Source organism: Phaseolus vulgaris, chromosome 4 (assembly GCF_000499845.2).
Source record: "Phaseolus vulgaris cultivar G19833 chromosome 4, P. vulgaris v2.0, whole genome shotgun sequence".
Classification (NCBI taxonomy): domain Eukaryota; kingdom Viridiplantae; phylum Streptophyta; class Magnoliopsida; order Fabales; family Fabaceae; genus Phaseolus; species Phaseolus vulgaris.
The window spans coordinates 47,672,144-47,695,598 of NC_023756.2; the positions used below are offsets into that span (position 1 = coordinate 47,672,144).

Below are 23,455 nucleotides of genomic sequence, written 5' to 3' on the forward strand. Positions count from 1 at the left end.
CCTTGTTACTCGTGCTGTAGCTAGTCATCACTTCCTTCTTATACTAAAATTCTTCTTTATATTTATATATATATAATCACATTCATATGCAAAACGTCCAAAAGAGTGTGTCATTACGCTTCACTTTCTACTTCTTTTCACATTTTTGAAAGGGTTTAGAGGGGAATCATATAGCTTTCGCTTTCTCTTTTACAAATATATATATATGTATATCTATGTATGTATATGTTACCGATAACTTTACATGGAGTCTCATGCAGTGGAAGAATTCATAGCTAGCTTGTAAGTTAAATCACACTTGACAGACAAAAATATATACATAATGAAAAATGAATAAGAAAAGGTTGAAATCCACTTTACGCGAGGTTTAAGATATGATAATAATATTATGTAAGTTACCACTTAACTGAGCTTTTAATTAATAATTAAGTTTTGGATATACAATGATATTAAATATTTAAAGATAAAGTTTTATGGTCAATCTTCAACAAGATTGATGACAGTAACTTGATTTAATTTGAAATTCTGCATTTATCTGATCTCATGCACATCCATTAACATATTTTCATTGTTGGAGATTCACTATTAGATTAGAGATTAGGATATTTTATAGTGTATAAGTGAGAGTGTAAACTTCATTTTATAAACCGGTTTTATGAGATTGAATTAGGTTTAAAAAAGTTCATTTCTTAATATGGTATCAGAGTCATTTCGAGTCATTTCTAACGGTCATCTACTATCGGACTGTTATCGGACCACCAATAATATATAGTCTCCTGCACGAGTTGGTAGTTTAGGCATAAGAGGTGTATTGGATACTACATCGACTAGAGATTATGACCATTTTAAGTGGGTTGCAAACCTGATCTTATAATACACATGATCAGGGTTATGTATCATAAGGTGCACTAAGTCTCCCACGAATCTTTTACTGGTGCTGATGTCTTCCCAGTAGAAAAGAAAACTTACTTTAGGAGATGAAATTCAAGAAGATCTTTTAGTTTTTCATGGGTCCCCTTAAACTGACCAACGATCTCTTCTTTGAACTCTAACACTGTGTAACATGCTATGCTTACGACTATGACAGCATGTGTGTGTAAAACTATTCACTTTTAATTTAAAAACCATTTTGGAAGTTTCATTGCTTCTGAAGGAATCTTATGGACAAATTTGTGTCTGTTATGGAGAACGAGGGAGCCGAAGTTCAAATCTCTTGATTGAAATATTTTGAGTTTTGATTTTGAATAGAACAACACAATCAAGCTACATTTATTGGTGCCATTCTTTTAATTTTTTAGAAAAGAGAGTGATACTAGGAGACAGACACCTCTTTATTACTTTATTCTGCGTTAGATTCGATCTTTTTTCCTGCAGTGTTACAGAGAAAAGATGAACTAATCCCATCTGAGAGAGAAAGAGAGAGAGAGTAACGTGCATGTTAATGCTATCTTTTCTTTCATGGGACATGCATGATAAAGCTAAAATGAAGATGAAGAGGGGGCAACTTCATTGTAGCTTCTGAATGGAATAAAGAGAGAATAAGAAGACAAGAATAAACTTTTTAGATGCTTTTATTTCTGTGCTCTTTTTAAATGACTACGTATCATTTCACAACTCCTAGTTTCTCTAAGCATTGGGCTTTGTCTGTGTTACAAAAAGAAAGATCTTTCTAATCATACATATACATGCATATCATTTATAAATCACACTACACAATGTACAAGAACTGTTCCTCATGATCCATGTACTATGGATTAAGTAATTAGATTAGATTGTTATTTTTTGGTATGTTTTCGATTAAAAACAAGGAATTAGTAGTATGTTGAGTTGGTGTTTCTTTGTTTAGTTTGTAAAAAGTTGTTATTGTTGTTGTTAGGACTCTTATATAGACTTTCACCAGTTCGATGTATAAAGGTTGAAACACTCCTAAAATAGTTAATATTTTAATTAGGTTTTTGTGCATGTTGTAAGATAAATTGAAAGTGATTAAACAAGAATAGAAGGAAAAGAGAAATGGTGGGTTGGTGATGTGAAACTATCAAGAGGAAGTGTCTCTTTCCACATGGCATTTAAAATTTAAAGGAGACCTAAAAGGTGATATTGAGTTCTTTCACTTTAGGGAAGATTTTGGATGCTTTTGGAGAGAAGAGAGGATATATATGGAGATATGAGAAGAGAAGGGTTAATTAGGGTTAATTTGTTGGTGTGGCAGAGATTTGGTCCCATAAAGAACTCACACATGCTTCTGCAAAGAGGAATATAACAACATAACATGCATGTTATCCAACTTTTCTGGATTCTTCCACATGGGCCCAGCTTTGGGCCTACTTCAATTTTCAAGGCCCTACCACTTTGGTTTTTTTTTATTTCACACCTTCATTTCCCTCCAACTATTTTCTATTTTTGGAAGTTATTTTAAGACGAATGTATATATAAATGGGTTAAATATATTATGGACATGTACTTTCAGGTGAAATTGGTTTTCGTTTCAAGTTCAAACTTTAGACCTTCTAGGTATTTGTAATAAGAAAATTATTAGAACGAGTTATTGTCAAAAAAAATTTTACGTGACACACAGATTTTCAGTGTGGACTACGATGTTATAATATTTCATTTTAACTTATCGTTGACATAGATGTTAGAATATTATATAATACAGTACACAACGAAAATTCGTTTTGTTATGTAAAAATGACTCATTTCAGTAGTTTCCTTACTACTATGAGTATTCAAAAGATCTAAAGTTTAGATTGAAAACAAAAATTAATTTCACGATATAATAAAAGGATGAAAAAACATATTTAATTTTATGTAGATCACATAACTATCTCATAATAAAAAGATAATTGATGAAAAAACATATTTAATCTTATATAGATCACATAACTAAAATTATGAAAATGCCCCTACGAGGTAAAGAAAATGTTATGTGAAATGACGAAAATAACTTTAAATGAAAGAGGATGTGGATAAAAAATAATTTCTGAATTTCTTTTTCGGAATAAATTTTCAGAACATATTTATGAATTTTGGAAATTCTTTTCCATATGCATTTCCAGATTTTGTATTCCAGATTTTGTGTTTCAGAATTATTTTTTTTTCAGAATGCATTTTTTGCATTTTGGATTTCTTTTTGTGGAATGGGATTTTGATTTTTGAATTCTGAATTTTTAAATCCAGAATAAAGGGTGATTTTGGAAAATTTGAAAATGATAGGGTATAGATTCAAATTGATATGGTGTAGGAAGAATTTGCATTGTTTTTGCTATGAGCATGGCCTACCTAGGCCTGTCTCTATACAAGCCCACTCTGATAGCCTTTCTGGAACAGATCATAGAATTTTAGGATACAAGATGGACCAGAAAAGCCCAAAGCCAACAAAAATTATAGCAGTGTATTAAAGAAAAGGCTATGCAAAAAAAGATAAAATAGATTTTTAATCTCATTACTTTGTGGTCTTTTTTTTTCTTAATCTCTGCCCATTATTTTATAGTTTTAGTCTCTTAATTTCAAAGTTAACATTTTAATATCCATTTATGTTAACTAATGATGTGTCCAACAATTATTTTTTTTTTCTTCTAAAAACTTGATGAAAGTCGTTTTCAATTTTCCGTCCTACAAAGTCATCCTATCGTTATCGACAAACTGTTAAAAATGTATGTTAATCATCACTATGAAATTTGTCATCTTAATTAGTTGTACCTCAAAATCCACTAATCATTTAACATCACATGAAACATAACATAAAACAAAAAATAAATGAACATAAAAAAATACTAAACCAAAATTCATATAAGAAGAAGGAACATGTTCTAAACACGAAATAAAGAAAATTGATATCTGGTGTTAAAAAAAAAACACAGAATAAAGAAAATTGATATATGTCATAAAATAAAATACACAATGAGGCATAATAGACTCCAAAAAAAGTCTACCTTCTTATCAACAATTATCCTACTCACTACTATCTTGTGATATTTTTTCCATATGACCAATTTCAGCCCATGTAGTTCCTAGGATTATATCCAATGAGACCAAGATCACATGATTTCATTTAGTAAAAGAAAATATTTGATGCAGCATTTTGTGTGACCAAGTCCTAATCCAACTAAGGTACACATGCAGGACAGCAATATGTTGATGATGAGAATAGATGGAGAAGTAAAAGCAAAGGAACATAGCATTTATGCAGCAACAACCCAAAGGATTGAAGATGGGACCTAAATCAAACCCATGTTGCAATAATTACACGTGACCACACCACACCTAACTGCTAACTATTCACTTGATATTGCTGAGAGCACATGCAAGTAGCTATTAATTTAAAGTGTTTGACTAAATTCAAGCCATCACCAAAGAATGTAGCAGATACTCTCATTCATTTCCCTAATATCATTATGCCTTCCCCATTGCATTTGGCAATAAATAACTTCTGGGATTTCACAAAGTTTTGGTTTCACATAGCTTTACAATTTTGGAATCACATAATGCTTAGTTTGAGTAAGACCTGTCATATTACTCAACCATAGATTCTGTGTGTCACTTTCTCAGTTCTCAGATTATTGTATAACAAAGAGTTTTATGAATAAATGATGTTCTAGGCTTCAAGAATTGTCTTTCTTTTTATATTTTAAAAACAATCATTTTAATTCTTATATTTCTAAAGTATGATACTTTAGATCTTAACTATATTTGATCAAGTTAGGGACAAGATCAATCACACTTTATGTCACAGTGCCCACGTGAAACCAAATGAAGCACTGTGACCATGTGAATCACTAGAATAAATTAGAGTAAATTCGAAATAAGAGAGACTGACATGACTTTCTCTCTACATCTCTTTATTTTGAGAAGAGAGGATATTTACGGTTGACAGGTATATCTTCTATTTCTCTTCCTCACAACCCTGGATTCAAATAACTGATATTCTCTCACTTCTTTGACTATGAACAGTACATCCACAAAAGCAAACAGGCTTGGATGACAAATTTATGTTCATGTGTTGGACTTCTTAACTCTCTCCATTTGAATTTGTGAATATCACTATGGCATCATAAAGTATACTTAATTCATTGAGTTTCTCTGGTGTTGCAGAAGAGATGAACAAGAGGAATCTTTCCCTTTATTTGTTTTGTAATTGGAACGAATGTTCTTGACCAGCCATAGAAGTTGGAAGCTAGCTGCTTTTGTCTAGTAATCAGAATAGCGTGCGATACCTTTCTCTCCCCTCAGTTTTCAAACCAGACTTCCTCAGGCTAATGATTGGTTGCTGGAACATGTTTTTTCATCATTTACAAAAGTTAGGAAGGGAACTCAACACTGAATGTCACTAACTTTTGTTGAACTTTAGAAATTGCCATTCAATAGTATAAATTTGGGAGCACTACTCACAAAATCAATTCAAAAACAAAAAATTCCTCCACTGTCGGGAAACTTTTTGTACCCTGTATGCCTCATGATATTCAATGCCCCCTTTTGCTCATACCCTTTTGATTATTTTATTTTTTCTCCAAGATTTAGAGTTTCTCAGTTGGGAAGTGTTTAATTTGGCAATTTATAATAGACTAATTTGTCATCATGACAAGTGGAGAACTAGAAAAGTAAAGGGTTTCTTGCTGCAATGTGTATTTTTTGCTGCTTCTTTTGCCACCCTTTATCCTCTTATTCACAAAAATGAATTGAAGTGGGAGTAGCAATAACGAGCTATTCATTGGGAATAGTTTGATTAGGGAAAAAAACAAGGCTATTCTAAAAATAAATGAAATTTAATTAGAGTTTTTAAGAACTTCTTATAAAGCACTGCAGCAGGCACGGATATTTGGTAGATAGTAGCTACCAACTGGCAACCATTCATCACAAATTAAATTCTCTCTACCAGCCCCTCAGTTAAAAGTACCTTGTATTTTTCATCCTTTTGTTTTTCTTCTTATTGCTTGGTACAAAATGAGATCCACAGAATCAAATATCTTAAATGTTTTAGAGTTTCCAAAAGGACGAAAGAGTGTCAACAAAGTTATATGCTCTAATGCTCATACACAGCCATGCCGGGTACACATCAACTTGGCCCTTGTGCTTTCTGGAGATAATCACAACTGGCAAACACCTTTTCATTTTCACTAATGTCGTTTACAATAGCCAAAATCTTGTTTAGATGCTATGTGTATCATGTGTTTTCATGTGAATGCTCAATAATGAGATCATTTTAGTTTAACTGATAATTTTAAATTCAAGTTAATGAAACTGCTTTAAATATTTAAAAAGAAAAATTTAATCATTGCTCTATGGTTAACTAATGATCTGTTATTGTTATTTTCTAGTCTGTAAATAAGAGCACAACAATGAAAGATCGTTTGTTTGTCTGTAGCCACTAATAATAAGCACCATAAAAGTTGTGGTGATTGGTGATTAGTGAGACCATGTCACCTAGCCACACTGTTCTGACACAGAAATTTTCACTCAAAGCAAGTCAACATCTGTACAGAAAAAGGTGTACAAAGGTATACCTCCAACAAACGCATTACATAAACTAAAAAGAAAATGGGAAAAATGAAAGGGAGCATAATCAGCCCCACCACCACCAGTCCACCACTCTCTTCAATGTAGCAACCTTATTTGGGTTCTGGACAAGCTTAGTTAAGAAGCATACCCTCTTGAATTAAGCATTTTGGTATCTTCAGCTAAAAATGGAGAATAGCTGCTTTCTAGCTTTTCTCATCCTCATTCTACATTCAATTACAACAAAAGCTGCCTTCAGTGTTGGTGGTGGTGTTGGTGTTGGAGTTGGTGTTGGTGTAGGTGTTGGTGTTGGTGTTGGCAACGGAAATGGCGGTGGCAATGGTGGAACGGTTTGGGTCGGAGGAGGGATTAACAGCCCAGAGCCCCCTGGATCTTCAGTGCCAAAGCCTGAAGGAGCTTACACAGCTCTGCAAGCTTGGAAATCTGCAATCACTGAGGACCCTCTGAACATTTTAGAAAGTTGGGTTGGTCCAAATGTGTGTTCTTACAAAGGAGTCTTCTGTGCAAATCCTCAAGATGAAATGGTTGCATCAGCATTCTCAGTTGTTGCAGGCATAGATCTCAACCATGCAAATCTGCAAGGAACTCTTGTCAAAGAGCTCTCTCTACTCAGTGATTTGTCTCTTCTCCACCTCAACACTAACAGATTCACGGGCACTGTTCCTGATACATTCAGAGACCTGGTGTTTCTGGAAGAGTTGGACCTCAGCAACAACCAACTCTCAGGTCCTTTCCCTGCTGCTACGCTGTACATGCCAGGCCTCATCTACTTAGACCTAAGATTCAACTACTTCTCTGGGGCCCTCCCCGAGGAACTTTTCAGCAAGAATCTGGATGCAATATTTCTCAATAACAACCAATTTGAAGGTGAAATCCCCCAAAACTTGGGTAGTTCCCCAGCCTCGGTGATAAACCTGGCCAACAACAAGTTGAGTGGAAACATCCCAGCAAGTTTGGGCTTCATGGGTTCTAAAATAAAGGAGATTCTATTCCTCAATAACCAGTTAACTGGTTGCATCCCTGAGGGAGTGGGGCTATTCACAGAGATGCAAGTTCTGGATGTGAGCTTCAACTCACTTATGGGTCATTTGCCAGACACACTGTCATGCTTGCAAGACATAGAAGTTCTCAACTTGGCTCATAACAAGCTCTCTGGGGAGTTATCAGACGTACTCTGCTCTTTGAGAAGCCTTGCAAATCTAACTGTTGCTTACAATTTCTTTTCGGGGTTCAGCCAGCAATGCTCAAGGCTTTTCTTTAGGAATGTGGGTTTTGATTTCTCCCTAAACTGCATTCCTGGAAGGGACATGCAGAGACCTCAACCTGAGTGCTCTATGATCCCAGGGGGTAGCCTTAGTTGTCTCAGAATCCCCACTCCAAGGTCCCTTGTTTGTGGTTCAATGGCTGTAAGTAAGTCTAAGCACATTGATCCCATTTCCCCATCTCCTTGATGGTAATTGCATTATCAGTTACATTACAGATTGGTCATAGCTGTTCCATTAATTACTGCTGCCAATCTTCATTCACATTCTGCTAATTTAGTTCTTCAAAGATTCCTTGTGCATATTCGTAATTATACATGCCTATATTTTAAAGGAAAATTATTTGGGATGCTTCTAATATCTACTCTATCTACCTTGACCCTCATCATGAAAGATGGATAGCTTAGTTTATGGTTCCCGTGACATGTTTGCTTGATTTTAGCTACTCTATTTTGTACTGGTTTATCACGGGTTCTCCAATTATTCCATCAACAACTTCACAATACCCTACTTCATAGCTTCTGAACAGTTAAATTTGACACCACTGTAATGCACTAGGTTACATCACAAGGTTATATCTAAATTACTTGGAAAGGTGCACCTGTCCAAATTCAACTTCAATAATACAAATGGGGAGATTGCATGAGATTGCCATTGTGGCATGCTAATTCTTCAAGATATACCAATTATTAGACAGGTATTAATGCAGCAATAAATATGCATACCTCATAGACTGCATATTAGAGGTGCCCTTGTTTTAACAACCTAACAAATTTAAACCATTTAGTGCTATTTGGTGAAACCTGCTAAGTAAAACACAAAATCAAGTAATATTAAACCTTGATACTTCTTTTTATCTGTTCTTTTAATATTTAATGAACAGATATCAAATAAGAATGCAATATATTTAATATCTTAATCTATAGAAAACGTTATTTTTGTTTTGTTTAGTGAGACAACTATTATGAAGCTCTTGTTTGAAAAAGATTTAAAATTATTCCTCAAAAAACACCCTGATGTCGATCTAGTTAGAGGTTTGAATAATTTGCATGAGATTCTAGATTCTAGATTCAAGCTTCAGCACCATTGTACACTAAAATGAAGAGAATCATTCCTCGGTTTTAGATTACCATGTTCCAACAGACAACAAACATTATATTATATTACCATGAAAAATCACGGTAGGGTACAACAACTGAGCAATCCAATCGTGAAACATAATACAGATTTCTGAGAAGACATTGCTATGGAATATAGTACATTGGGTTTGGGAGTTTGAAAGACCGTGCAGCAACTGCATAACCCCACAAATCACTCCACTGATCCCCAGAGCTCCCATGAATCCTGTAACCTTCGTTCTCCAACTCTTCTCTCTTCTCAGACTTGTAACTAATGGCAGGTTTGCCTTTATCATAAGACTCTCTGTTTCATTGACAAAGAATATCAGTTGAAACTTGTTCAATAAAACAAGACACATATTTCCAAGAACCAGTAATTTATGTACCTTAAGATAAGTCTCTCCCAATTTCTGTACCCTGAAAGCATAAGGTTTGCCTCCGTGGCATTCCTTTGATACTCACTCCTCCCAGTTAAGAGAAATATCCTGAACCCCAATTCCTTAAGCTCGTTATACAAAATCAAATTGGGTACCAAAGCTGGGGCAGCAGCCGAGTTCACCCAAGCATCAAAGGAAGTCTCATTGAAGATCTCAAACCTGCAGTTCAAAGTTAGAAACAAAAGCCATAATCAACTCTAACAAAGAAATTCACATAAAGCAACTGCCATCTATTAAGAAAATCACTTCTAGATTTCAGATTTCACTCATTTTTTTATTGAAAGAAAGAACACGAAGTCTTTTGGCTAAAATTAACTTCCGACTAGGAATAGCAACCACATAGCATCTATGTTAGTTATGACTTTCAGTTATTCTTTACCTTTAGGCAACGTTTTCAATTCGTGAAAATAACAGAATCCTTAATGATTACATTACATTTGAAGAAACCCATCTTCAAAACAGTTCAGATTTCCTTTTCTTAAAGGCTAGTTTCATCGAGTGTCATACATCCACGACTTTTAACGCCCATCAGAACTTACATCCAAAACAGATTCTCAACTAAAGATTCCCGCTGCAAGATATATGATAAGAAAAAATGCATTTGAAAAAGTTTATTTACAGTTATTTAGACTTAATAAGTGAAGTAGGCATGTGCTTAATTTTTCTTTTTTAAATATGATATGAAAACAATTTAGGCTATGTGTGGTTTTAAGTTTGGATTGTTCCAAATTCAGTTTGGAAAGAAAAATCAACTTCGAAAATATTTGGTTACTGTACATTGAGATTTTGCCTGAAATCTCAGTTTCATAGAAGTAAGACTTAGGTTAAGTTAATCTTGTAAGCTTGTTTTACAAACTTATTTTAACCCAAACATAGTTGTACAAATTTTAATCCAAATATAGGTATACAAATTTTAATCCAAACACTCGGTTGTCATGGAAGCTCAAGGCAGGGAAGGAAGTTAATAGTAGATGAGAGATATAAAAGAATCCTATGTGTAACAGCAAATTAATTGACATAGTGCTAACCAATGCCAAGGCAGGTCCATATGGGGGATATATGTAGTGGGATATCTTTTCTGATGGCTACATGGTTGAGTATCCCTAAATACTCCCATTTATTCATTTTTGTTTTGCTGATTAAAATAAATATACCTCAATTTAATATTGTTTCAACCCGAATTATAAAAACAACTTACACAGATAATAAAAACTTATTTAATACAATGATCACCCATCTAAACTATTTGATCAAATAATTAAGTCTCAGACCTTTTTTTATCCAGTAAACCATTTTCTCACTGCTAAATGGAACAATTTAAATGTAATAAATAAATTTAGATATTGTTTTGGTAAGCTAATGCAATTTATATTATAATTACTTTGGACAAAGCATAAGAACTGCACTACCTAAGAATAAAACAACTCCAGCAAGCATATAAGCGTATAACAATGGCATTGCATCATACTTTGAGCTACCCATGCATCTTTTTCATATCATTGACCCACCCATAAGATAAACATCGCACTGCCCATCCCCTTTGTCTCTTTCTTGCTTTTGGTTAAAAAGCTTCAAAGCAAATCCATGCAGAACTTTCAACCCATGAGATAAATTTGGATATTATATGGCTGTTAAATCCAAATTTATAATTCTCATTTTTTACGACAACGAGCTCTTATTTTATTTAATACACATGTTTAGTCTAAGATTTCATAAAAATGGACATTCTATAGACCTTCAACGACTAATGTTCACATGACCGCCCAGAGATCTGACAGGTCCAACATTAATTCTTTCATACGTGTCAATTGGACATATGCATCCATAGTGACTACAGTGGATGCAATTGGAGTCTATCAATAAACTTCAACAGCCTTTCGTACCATTATTTCATATAAATGGTTATTTAAAAGAGTAGGTTAGAAAATCTACCATAATTACATGTCGGTGTCGATCGACACATAGAATACACGTATCCGTGTCCAATTCAATAAATATTAGTTGGATTTCTGATAATTTTAATAAAGTTCTAACATAATTTTAAAAAAGAAAAACACAATAATTTTCTAAAAACTCAAATTTATTGTATAAATTTTTATTATAATTATAAAAATAAGAAACAAATCATTTTGAACCAGTCATGGAAAAACATCTTTCTGCTCCAAAAAATAATTTAGAACATACTTGTGCACATAAATCTTTATTGTCAATTTATATAATATATAGATATGTCTTTCAGTATCCTACATTTTAGAGATTATACAGAGTGTCTGTGTCTGTGTCGTATTAGTGTGTCTGTGTTAGAATTTGTGCTAAATAGATTACTAATATGAGTAAAACCTGAAAGATTTGTTTATTAATTTTGCAATCATAATAAAATTTTATATAATAAATTTAAATTTAAAAAAATATGTATTTCTGTCATTAAAATTGTATTAAATTCGTGTTAAAATATTGAAATATTTTTTGAATTGAAGATTTTGGAATATCTTATCCGATGTGTATATGAAACACAGACACGCTACGTGTTTGAGCCTCTTAGGTTGAACCCTAATGAACTTGAGTACACACATTCCAATCAAAATTCAAGGGCTACAAAAGCAAAAATCTAAAACCAATCAACAACATCATCGCTTACCCGAATCCAATGTCTTCATAGTAAGGCACGTTGGAGAGGAGCGTCTCATCGATATCGAACACCCACGCATCTCGTCCGTCTCCGACCAATCTCACGCTCCTCGCGAACGCCAGCGACAAATTCCCGACCACTTCGCAGTCCCTCCGGTACCTCTCTCCGGAAATGTACTCAGCCACGAAATCCACGCAATTCGCCGGCACGCGCTCCCACGGCCCCGCATTGTTCGTCTCCACCGCCAGCCTCCAGCTGTCGCAGTAATCGCTCGAGATCGCCTTCTCCGACGGCAACCTGAGGATCGGCTCCGAAAGAACGTGGCTGAGCGTTGAGAGAGCCACCAGCAGGGACAACAGACACACGCCGGAATCCATCGCCGGAAAACTGTTAGGCCTCAGAACGGACCCGGGCTCCGGCGACTGCTTTTCTTTTTCTTTTTTCTATATATAAAATAAAAAGGAGAAAGAAAAAAATGGTTTTCAAAATGAAACTGAAAATAATCACTCTTCGTTCGCATCGTGTTGGGTTTTATGGGCTTGCAAAAACCTGATCCTGAATATTTGTTTTTTTTAACTTTCTAAATTTATATTTTACTTTAAAAAAAAAAAAACTTATGCAATAAAAAAGAGAAAACAAACACATGAACTAAAATGACTTTTTTATTTTTATTTTTTTCATCAAAATTAAATAAATCGGATTAAAAAAGATGTGTTAATTTAAATTTTAAACAGTGTTGATATAGACATTCTTTTTAAAGTTTTACTAAAATAGAAACACTCGTTGCATTCTAAAAATAAAAAGTTGACTCTGTATTCTTGTTCTGCCTAAAAATATCATACCTTATTTCTATGAATTTTTGTTGGAGCATTAAGAATTTTCTTCTTCTATGGGGCTATTTCATAAGTTGAAGTTAATTCTTATATTAGTATCTTAATCTTAATTAATATTATTTAAATTTTAAAATTTTAATTTTTATCAAATGATTTAAATACCATAACAAATATTTATTTGTCTCTACTTAAAATTCTGAAATTCTGGGTAGTGTTAAATCTAAATGGGACTTTGATTGAATTGAACTAAAAGATTTTATTTAAATCTAAAATTTAAACCTAATGTCTTATAACTCATTGGATGTATTTGAGTTATTATCTAAAAATTGGATTAGACTACTTTCTCAAATATTTACTACAATTATTAATTGATCATTTTTTGGTCCAATTTTAACTTGAAGGCCTTGAACTTGAATAAATCTAAAATTGATCCAAAAAGGACCATACTGGTCAATGGACAAGCATGCATGATTTCAAATGGTAAGTCATGGCTGATCCTATGGTTGATAATTTATTGATCGTTTTCTTACCTATATTTTTAAAGTAATATCGTAACATAAGTTAAGGAATTTTAATCAATTAATTTTAATCGCTCAATTAACAGAGAATCATAACAAAGGCAAAAAAATTAGAATTTGATCCATATATACCGGATTACACTCTAGAGAAAGATAATCTAATACATACGGTAAAGAATATACTTATTTTTTACCACCTTAAATGTTCTAGGTTCCTTGAATGTTCTAGGTTCCTTGAATGTTCTAGGTTTGAGATCGTCTATACTCTTGTTTGGAACACAAATATTTCCCAACTCCAATGGTGTAAGATCTGCAACTCACATCTCATGGTTTTGATGTTGTTTCTTACCCTTATTTTATAGGTCTTTAACAAAGTTTGTCAATATATACATCACTCACGGGCATCACTGAAAAGTTGTGAAAAGAAGTGGGATATTTACAACCACCATTGGCTATAGGCTTCATTTTAAGAAGCCTGTTCAACTTACTCTTTAAGCATTTTCTGATTGATGACAGAAAATCTACAATAGGCTCTTGTGTTTATCTAGTGAAACAACCTTATTTCTTGGTGTTCACCAAAGTACAAAGTTGTGTCCAGAAATAGCATTGAGGCTCAGTTTTGTGATCTTGTTGTTGCTATTGAGTTACTTTGGTTGCAATCTCTTCTCACTTAATTACAAGTTCCTACTATGGTTTCAGAAACTTAATATGATAATCTTGGTACAGTTCTGTTAACAAAAGAATTGCTTTTGTTTCTGTGATTCCTTATTGTTTCCTTTATCCTCTTTTGCCTAAACCCAAGAGTCTATTAACCAGAGTATTGAAACTTGTACTACTGTAGAAGAGTTAATTAAGGTTTAGAAAAAAGTAACAGACATTAATTGTTATGAGATGCAGAACCAAACATCATTAGAAAGACATAAGAAAATAATAAATAAATATTTGAAAAATTAAACAGATGTTTGTTTGTTTGTCTGTACAGTTCACTGCAAAAAAATGCTGCCAAAATCACCTTCTAATTTCTGCTGTTTAGAAACTCCAACCACCACAAAACAAGTAACTATGATTTCCTAACACCAAATCTATCTAAGCTCAAACCCAATGCATCTAGCAGGAACACATTGGCCATCACTGCAGAAGATGGTAACAAACAGATAATTTAAGGAGCAGAGTTTAGTATTTGACTTCATGTTCTTCATGGCAAAGCTCTTTCCTCAGTTTATGGGAAAAGAGCTGGCATGCATCCATGCTAAGATCAATGGCAGCAGAGAGTGCAATGAACAAAGCAGCATCAGCCATGCATGTCACATGCTGTGCTCCAACTTGCACCAGAGGCTTGCTAACTTTGCCTTCACCCTCCACAGAGGAACCCATCACAAACCCTTTTCCTGGTAACCTTGAACTCAACCCTGAATCCCTCATCACTTTGTAGTCAATGCAGAATTGACCACCCTTTTTCACATTCATTGTGGCCTCAGCAATGGGTATGCCATTGCCAGGGCCATTCTCTGCAACAAGCTCAAACTTGTAGCCCAAGCCATCTATGGGACCTCTCTCTCGCCATGCTTCTAGACGACCCCATGGCTTCCAGCTGCTCACGGAGGCTCCATTGGGGCGCAGAATGAGCCATGCACCTGGGTTTGATCTTGAGACTCTGTCGGAACCAGGGGAAGGGACAAATGGAGTGATCATGGAGGCAGCAGCAACCGGTGAGCCTGAGAGATCATGGATCGTCACCATCCAACCCTTTCTCTCCCTCCCATGACGCTCTCTAACACCCTTCAAGCTTCTCCTCCATCTACTCGGATTGTTTCCAAAATCTGAGGGCAGAGACCTGCATTTCCAACATTAACAAACAAAACATGAACAGTGTATCAGAAATTATACATTTTAGTGGAAATATTATGTGGAAAATCACACAACAAAGTACAAAAAAATCAATTAATAAGAGATAAGTAGAAGGATTAAAATATGTGATTAATCTAATAAATCCAAGTATAAATAGATAAAATATTTGTTTCAGTTTTTTAGTTTTTCTAGAGAATAATTAACATAAATACTGACTTAATTTTCGGAGTTGCTACGGTTACTATTCCAGACCGAGAGACCGGAAAGTAATTCTGAAAACACGAGTGACATAGGATGATAGGAGGAAAGGAAGAACTAGAAGGATGAAGTGAAGGTGGATTCAAAAGACACTCTCTCACCCATAAAGTCTATACAAGTACAATATAGAATTTCATAAAACATAATAATTATGCAGTTATATCTTCGAGTATCAATATCAGATGTGTCTGTCTTATACGTAAAGAAAATAAAAGGATATGTGGTTGAGAACTGATTAAGAAGTATAGGTAAATTGAAAAACATATGAGAAAGTCATTGATTAGTTCAGTATGACAAGAAACAACCTAATAAAAATGTGAAACATGGTGTATGATATATAATAAAGAACAAGATATGGAGACTGCAAGCAGATCAGTGGCACATGGCAGGGAATCCACGGCTGTTAAGTTTCACAGTTTGGAGAATCCCAGACTGTCTGTTTGACCAAACATGGGCCATGGGTGTATGCAGCCAGATACAGGGCACATGCAAGGATAACCTAATTTGAACTTGTCAAACATTTAGTTGATTCTACTTTCTTTTAACTTTTTTATGTGATTTCAGGGCTGGTTTCAAACATGTACTGAAACCAACTCGTGTCTGGAACTATATATTCATGGATGGTCTGATAACGACTCGATAGCGAATAATCTGATAAGGTCAACAAATTCTCGTTAGGATAAGTTGTAGACGACTCTGATACTATATGTATAAGTAGATTTTAAACTTAACTCAACTTTATCAAATCGACTTATACCGACTTATAAGATGAGTTTTGCATCTGTAATGAAATGATCCAGGTAGGGAGGGAGGAGAAGAGAATCATGAAAATGAAGTGAGGTGGATAAGGTGAGAGGAGACTAAGCATGTGGTGATGGTTAGGTAGCAACTCCATAGAAATGGACAACCCACATGCCTAACCACACCTTAATTCATTACTATAATTAACCAAACATATTAGCCCCACCACCCACACCAATAATCCTCCTTGCATAACAAAACTTTCCTATTTACTACTACAAAAATACAACTACTCCTCATATTTTATATGGATGTAAAAAAATAAATCTAAAACTATATAGAAATTATAAGATATATTATAAAAACATATCTTTAATCCCAAACAATAGAATGTGCCTAATAATTGAATGGAACAAAATGTATACACTTTTACATCCATTATCACTTAAAGATTCAAGTTGTTAAATCTAAATTTTTAAGCAATTATTAAAAAATCAATAAAAGTTACAATATGGTAATAATAAATGCTCAAACGAGAATCTAAATCCGCCAAAACTTAGGTCCACTCACTCAAGTACTTTTTTGTATAACTTTTCAATTAAAAATTTAACTTTATGATAAAAGGTTGCAATAAAGTTCAGTATGATTGAAACTTCAATTGAAGAACAATGTGAAAAATACAAAAAAAAAAATGTAATTAAGTTTGGTTATCATAGAAAACTACATACTCCCCCTAATAAGATGTGACTATATTCGAACGACCTGATCTCTAATCAAAACATGAAGAAGAAGATAAAATTCAAACAAAAATAACAATTTTTATTTTATTTCACATGTGTTACCACGGAAATTATAAAGATATTTAGTTTTTAAGATATGTAAATGGAAAAAGGTGAAAAAGATGAAGTGTATGTGTTAGGGTGGTTGGTTGATTTAGAAAATATGGCACACAGTAGCAGATATAGTGATTGAAAACTAAAATGCACCATATTATTATTATTATTAGAAAAATGATATATTTACAATTTACAACAATTTAGAATTCTATTATCTTGCTTAAATTTTCATTAGTTTATGAAATAATAAAAATAAACTTCCTTCATATTATTAATTAGATATTATATATTGGAGCTGTCAAACTATTATTATTTTAGTTATTAACTATTATTATTTTGATTATTTCATAAAATGAAGTTGAAAATTGGGATAAGTTGTTAATATATCAATTTATTATTATTATTATTATTATTATGATAAAAAGTAGAAAAAGAAAAATTGGTGAAACACTGACCTTGATCTTGAGTTACGATCAGCGCTGAACTTACAACTGAAGACAGGCTGTCTGATATTATTCTCCTGAATCTGGAAAACCACCGGGCTACACTCCGGTTCGCCGCCGAACTGAAACACGAACCGCGGATCCGGTTCAGACCGGACCACAATGTGGAGCCGAGTCGAGGGCTTTCGGTTCGTTTCGGACCCGCTTTTGTTCCTGCGGAGGCTGAGCCACCCGCTGTGGAAGGTGATGGGGCGGTCCCGAGCGGAGGCGAGGTCGAGGGTGAGGGTGAGGCGCCCGAGGAGCTTGGCGGCGGCGACTCCGCACGCACGGGCGGTGCTGCCGGAGTAGACGGCGAGACGGAGGGAGATGGGGCGGCGGAGGGCCGCGGAGTCGAGGTGGAAGCCGGGGGCGGCGGTGACGGCGTCGGGAGCGGAGGAGGAAGAGGGAGAGAGAGGGAGGAGCGCGGTTTGGGAGGGGAAGTTGGTGGTGCGGATTTTGCAGAAGCATGGGGTGGTGGAAGGGTGCACGCCGGAGTTCGGTGGGGCTTTGGCGGCGGAGGGAAGGTTTAGAGCGAGAGAATCCACCATGAGACGCACGAAGGGGCAAGGATCCATTGTTGCTGATGAAACTGAATCTGAAACTGAAAGTGAACGACCTCTTCTAACGTTAATGGCTTTTCCAAAACATGTAGCAGTTGTTGTTGAGAGGACAATGATGTTATGTTATGTTACAGTTTCACTGCTTTCTCTGTCTCTGTCTCTGTTTCATTGTCTCTGTTTCACTGTCTCTGTTTCATTAGGGTCTGGTGTGTGAAATTTTTGTTTACATGGGGTTTTACGACAAGACGATGACGCATGGTGAGCTTTGTGATGGTGGCTATTTATACTTGCAAAATTCTCTTTTACTTCTAAAACTTCCCTCCCAATATTTATTGCAAATACAGAAATAAAATTGAATCTCTTTTTTATTTATTTAATAAAATTTACTAATCACAGCTAATGTATATTAGATAAAGAAAGAATATTTAATTTAAAAAAATATTTTATTTATTTATACTTCTTACTATGAAATATTTTGTGTACATTCATTAGAATGTTCCTCTTCCAATTCCATAAACTTTTTCTCTCCTTCACTTATTTTCAGTTATTGTTATCATTCAATAAAAATTACTTTATAACAATCTTTTAATATTGTAATTTTTTTTCTTCAGTCGAAATTCATTAATTATGCATTTTAACAGTACATAATAACAATACATTCTCCATCGGATTCGTACCACACTTGGATACCCAGTATTCGATTAAGGTCGACACGATTAAAATTATTAGACCTAAACAGAATATCAACAAAATTAATCAATGGTCAAGCATTAAGTAATACGCTATTGATCATAATCCAAAATCCTAATTTAACCAATAACAACCAAAAACCCATGATAATCATATAAATAGGCACAAATTCCAATAATAAAGTATGTCATCATTCAGTATTGATAGTACGACTATCGAACATCGAAATCTCACTTAAGCGTCAAAGTGTCTTTTGCAGGTATCATTCGAATTTGAAGTTCATGAAAATGAGGAGTATAAAAGTGAAGGTCCATCGTTTTAAAAAATAAGAAGAAAAAATAGATCGACCGATCGAGAAGTAAAACATACATTTAAAATCCAAAGGTTAATTAAACCATTTTTAGAATGCAATAATCAAAATGAAATGAGAAGAAGTACATAGACAAAGACTTAATTATTTCTTAATTTGCTTGTTCGCACCTGAAACAGCTAGATGGAGTATGTATGACATTGTCTTCATCCTAAGGATCATGTGAAGAATCGTTTTTATTTTTTTTCATTTGTCTTTAACGAAACAAAAATTATGCACCATTGTTTATGCTAACATGCATATTTGGTGATAATATGAATGGTTCCAAGAAAATTTTGGTCAGTTACTTTTTTGTTTATTTTAACGTTGGTCCATTAAAACTTGATCCAATAGGTTAAAAATCCAAATCCCTTTCATCAGTTTTTTAATAATTTTATTTTTAAATTTTAATATATATAATTTAATTTTAAATTGCAAAAAAATGAATCCAACTTCTGTTTAACTGTTGTTATTTATAGGTCAACCTAATGTTGTACTGAACAATGATTAAGCTTTTGAACATGTTCGTATGAATCCTGACCTAATTTCTAAGATTAAAATTTTCCCTTTGTTATTAAATCATAAAGAAGATCATGTAGTCAAATTAATGAATGAGCCAACCTACAACAAAACAAACTTTTCTGCTAATTATGAAATTAGCTTCGACTAATTCTTATGGAATATGGGTTAAAGGCTTTTAATGGTATTAATCATTGAATTCCATCTCATTCAAAACAATGAAAAAAAAAAGTTTGTAACCATTTAAATATTTTTTTTAAATTATTCAAATATAATATTTTTAAATATTTAAGATCAATCACCATAAGCATTATTCATCTCCTAGCTTTAAAACTTCATTCCAATTTTATTTTTAAAAACCATTTCGCTAAGGGAAGAATATATATATAAAATATTACTAATCTTGACTACTAAACGATGTGAAACTATTGAACGTATTAGAACAAACTTTAATCAAAGACTAAGAAAAACGTTTTGAATCTTATTTCGTCCCACAAACAGCGTTAATGTTCTGACCTCAAATTAGTTGAGATAATATTATTAAAATTAATCATTATATTCAAAACATTGTCCGTTTTAAAGTTTAAAATTCATCGAAATAGAAATTAACTTAATTGTAATTTGTTTTAAATGATATAGAACATAAAAGTTAATGTACATATTTATTAGCATATTATAAGATAAGGGGAAAAAATGGATCCTGTTATGGTTTGTGGGTCCTAAACAGCTGGATTTGGGCTGTCATCACATTGTAAAAGGAATTGGATTTGGACAGACAAAGACACAAATTTTCCTTTGTAGAATCAATGGTTAAGGTAGCAATATTCATTTCCTTTCTATAATCTTTGACTTGACGGCGCATTTCTATTTTTTTCATTATTATTAATATAAAAAATTGTAGTGATGAACAATAAAAATGCACTTTAATTTGTAGTGTCAACTCTTCAATGCATGTTTGCATTTTTTTTTTCTATTGCCATGTTTAGATGAAAAAATACCTTTAAAAAATTAAAATTAATTTATATTTTTCTATATGACCCCAATGAAGTTAGTTGGTTACCTAAATCCAGCTCGTGAAGAGTTGGAAAGCTGTATCCACTATTATAAAAATTATAGTGTCATTTGACTAAAAATATAAAAGATATCTATTTTAATATTAGAGAAATATAATTTTTTTTAAAAATTTATATGTTAAATAACACTATTAAATTTTACATATTAGTTCTACAAGTAACAACAATCATCTACCATTACATGAAAAAAAATATTATTAAAAATAAAGAAAATACAATCAAATATGGAGAACTAAAAAATCTAGCAAAAGCAATACTTAAGGATAATCTATACCGATTAATAAAGAATTTTAAGAAAATAATAGATGGTAACCTATTATACCAATAAAATTGTTCTTTACGAATAAACCCTAAATTAACAAGTTGGTTAGCACATGCATTCATTTAACGAACAATGTGAGAAATCTTAAACCTGATTTTTCCATAATAATTAAAATAAGTGTTCTACTTATAACAAATAATCCAAGAATTATTAGTCTTATCATTAAATGCAACACAAATCAATCATAAATAAAATTTTCTTAAGAGATATATAGTGCTAAAAGAATTATAATTTTTCAAAAGCTAATTTTAATTTGGTTAATTTGGCAAGGATGAGTATTAAAAAATCATAATTGAAGAAAATGATTTGCATAATTGAGATTAAGGATAGTGTGAAAGTGTGTAGTAGTGGTGGAGTAGCAGAGAACGTTCAGTGTATGGTGGATCCTATGCAAACCAAATCTTCCATGTGTTGCATCAATGTTTCTGCCACCATTGCCACCACAACGTAGGGACACTCTTATGTTTCGTACTTTTCTGCAAATACCAAATTACACAATCACCCTCCACCATGTATATCATCAAATTTGAATACCTTTTATACTCAAAGTGAACATTCACTAATGCTTTAGTATTTTAAATATCTTATATCCACTACACAACAAAATCTCATCTCATCTAATAAGCATCTCATAAAAAATTCTCTATAATTTAATGAATTCTCATGCACCTCTTTACATTAATGTGATATTCCAATTTTACTATTATGTAAAATTTTAAAAACTCTCAAAATCATAAGAAAACGTATAATTCATTTTATCAACTAACATTCACTGATTCACCGCTTCGAAGAGTCACTTTCAACCACAACCACCAAGAACTACCCACCACACTTGATCAAAACTTTTGAAATGAAGAATAACTCAGTTACTCAATCAAAATTCCAACGTATACTGACATTGGTGATTTGATATTTAAAAGTTATATGGAGGTGCACGGAAAAATTGTCTGGTTTTATAAAGTTCAATTTCAGACGATGAACCATAATATTATAGTTTCACATGAGTTAGGAGATATTAAGATGATATTTTTTAATTCTTTGTTTGTTCTAGGTGAAAGGAGGTTTGGCAATGAGAATGAATAAGCATGGTGATGGATTTATACAGTAGAATATTGATTCACATTTTTTTGTAAGAATATTGTAATTAATAGACTCACATTCACAATATTGGCAGCATCTAAAAACTTTAAGAAAAAGGTTGTGGGATGACAGACATGCCCATTTGGGTTGCATTTTGGTCTTTGGTCAAGATTCATAGTCATTCTCCCTCTAGACCCCACCAATTATGTTGCTTTACTTTGCATCTTATAATCCTTTAATCAATCATCAATGCAAAATGCCAATAAATAGAAAGGGACAAATATACAAATATTAAAAAAATTACTTAAATAGATAAATTGTGCTTAAAATATGATCTTATAAAAAAAACCCATTTATATATAATAAGTGACATGACACTTCATCCCAATTCCTTTGATTAATTAGGTTAAGATCAACCTTATTTCATGTTTTAAAAATATTGTTCTAAATTTTTTATTATATTTTAGAAAATGCAATTCAAAATCATCGTTTTAGAAAAAAAATTCAAAATAAATAATCTAGAAGTCACTTTAAAGAAGAGTAATTTTGAAAGTTGTGAAATGCAAGTTCAAATTGAGGGGTGCAAGAAGCAATTGTCGTTTTGTAGTTGTCAAATTTGAAAGGCTCGAGCCTGTTGAGAAATGGCTTAATAGATTCAAAACACCAATGTAATAGGCTAAAGCAAAACTCTTTCTTTCTGCACTTTCATATCTTCTTCTGTCATCCCATATAAAACGTAAAAAATGCCTTTTTATTTTTCTTGTGTCATCCCCATATAGTAGCTTTCAGATTATGTAATCCAGACACGTATTTGAAAAAAGACTTCCAAATTAAATAATCTGAAAGCTAAAAAAGACTTCCAAATTATGTAATTTGAAAACTAATCATGCATATGAAAAAAGACTTATGGATTATGTAATCCAGAAACTAATTACGAATTTGAAAAAAAAAATCGAATTACATAATTCAAAATATTATATAGGGATATTTTTGGAAATATGAAAATTTTAGGAGGTGGGAGAACATATTGAGGTGGAGTAAGAAATAGTCCTAAAGCAATTATATATTGGCCCATGCTTCCACAAGTGATATTCTTTTACAATCAAATTTTACATTCCAAGCCTTTCATTTTAGAATTGAAAATTTGATATTAGAAAATACATTTTCAAAAAATAAAAAAAATCCAAAATATATTTATGTGTTTTGGAAATCAAATTCTAGAATAGGGGAAATAGGTCCTAGAATGAAGGGTTGGTTGAATGGTAAGAATTGAATGAAGAGCAAAATGGACGCTCATCTCATTAGCCACTCCGCATCACCGCGTGCATGTTATCCTTTTAAAACACATTCATTCATTGCAAACTCTCACACACACACACAAAAA

At 33.0% G+C, this 23,455-nt stretch overlaps 3 protein-coding genes across 3 annotated transcripts; 1 reads left to right on the forward strand and 2 right to left on the reverse strand.

Moving 5' to 3' along the window:
* Positions 1-6,683: 6,683 nt before the first annotated feature.
* LOC137838163 (leucine-rich repeat extensin-like protein 4) lies at positions 6,684-8,136 on the forward strand. Its single transcript, XM_068647410.1, has one exon. It carries the CDS (start codon positions 6,684-6,686, stop codon positions 7,965-7,967), a length of 1,284 nt encoding a protein of 427 aa, XP_068503511.1. The 3' UTR covers positions 7,968-8,136.
* A 741-nt stretch (positions 8,137-8,877) lies between these two features.
* LOC137838164 (acid phosphatase 1-like) lies at positions 8,878-12,523 on the reverse strand. The gene is made up of 3 exons (XM_068647411.1): positions 11,972-12,523; positions 9,283-9,492; positions 8,878-9,200 (listed from the first exon to the last, which is right to left on the reverse strand). The coding sequence occupies exons 1-3, from the start codon at positions 12,337-12,339 to the stop codon at positions 9,023-9,025; spliced, it is 756 nt and encodes a 251-aa protein (XP_068503512.1). The 5' UTR covers positions 12,340-12,523; the 3' UTR covers positions 8,878-9,022.
* Positions 12,524-14,222: 1,699 nt separating this feature from the next.
* On the reverse strand, positions 14,223-18,327 carry LOC137838165 (uncharacterized). The gene is made up of 2 exons (XM_068647412.1): positions 17,452-18,327; positions 14,223-15,147 (listed from the first exon to the last, which is right to left on the reverse strand). Exons 1-2 carry the CDS (start codon positions 18,051-18,053, stop codon positions 14,487-14,489), a joined length of 1,263 nt encoding a protein of 420 aa, XP_068503513.1. The 5' UTR covers positions 18,054-18,327; the 3' UTR covers positions 14,223-14,486.
* Positions 18,328-23,455: the final 5,128 nt, after the last annotated feature.

Bases quoted from the DNA above. Each gene is read 5' to 3' on its own strand.
- LOC137838163 (XM_068647410.1), top strand. From the start codon at position 6,684: ATGGAGAATAGCTGCTTTCTAGCTTTTCTCATCCTCATTCTACATTCA.
- LOC137838164 (XM_068647411.1), bottom strand. From the start codon at position 12,339: ATGGATTCCGGCGTGTGTCTGTTGTCCCTGCTGGTGGCTCTCTCAACG. The intron at 9,493-11,971 runs GTAAGCGATGAT...TTTGAACTGCAG, and splicing joins TATGAAGACATTGGATTCGG to GTTTGAGATCTTCAATGAGA. The intron at 9,201-9,282 runs GTACATAAATTA...TCAATGAAACAG, and splicing joins TGGGAGAGACTTATCTTAAG to AGAGTCTTATGATAAAGGCA.
- LOC137838165 (XM_068647412.1), bottom strand. From the start codon at position 18,053: ATGGATCCTTGCCCCTTCGTGCGTCTCATGGTGGATTCTCTCGCTCTA. The intron at 15,148-17,451 runs GTCAGTGTTTCA...TTGGAAATGCAG, and splicing joins GATCGTAACTCAAGATCAAG to GTCTCTGCCCTCAGATTTTG.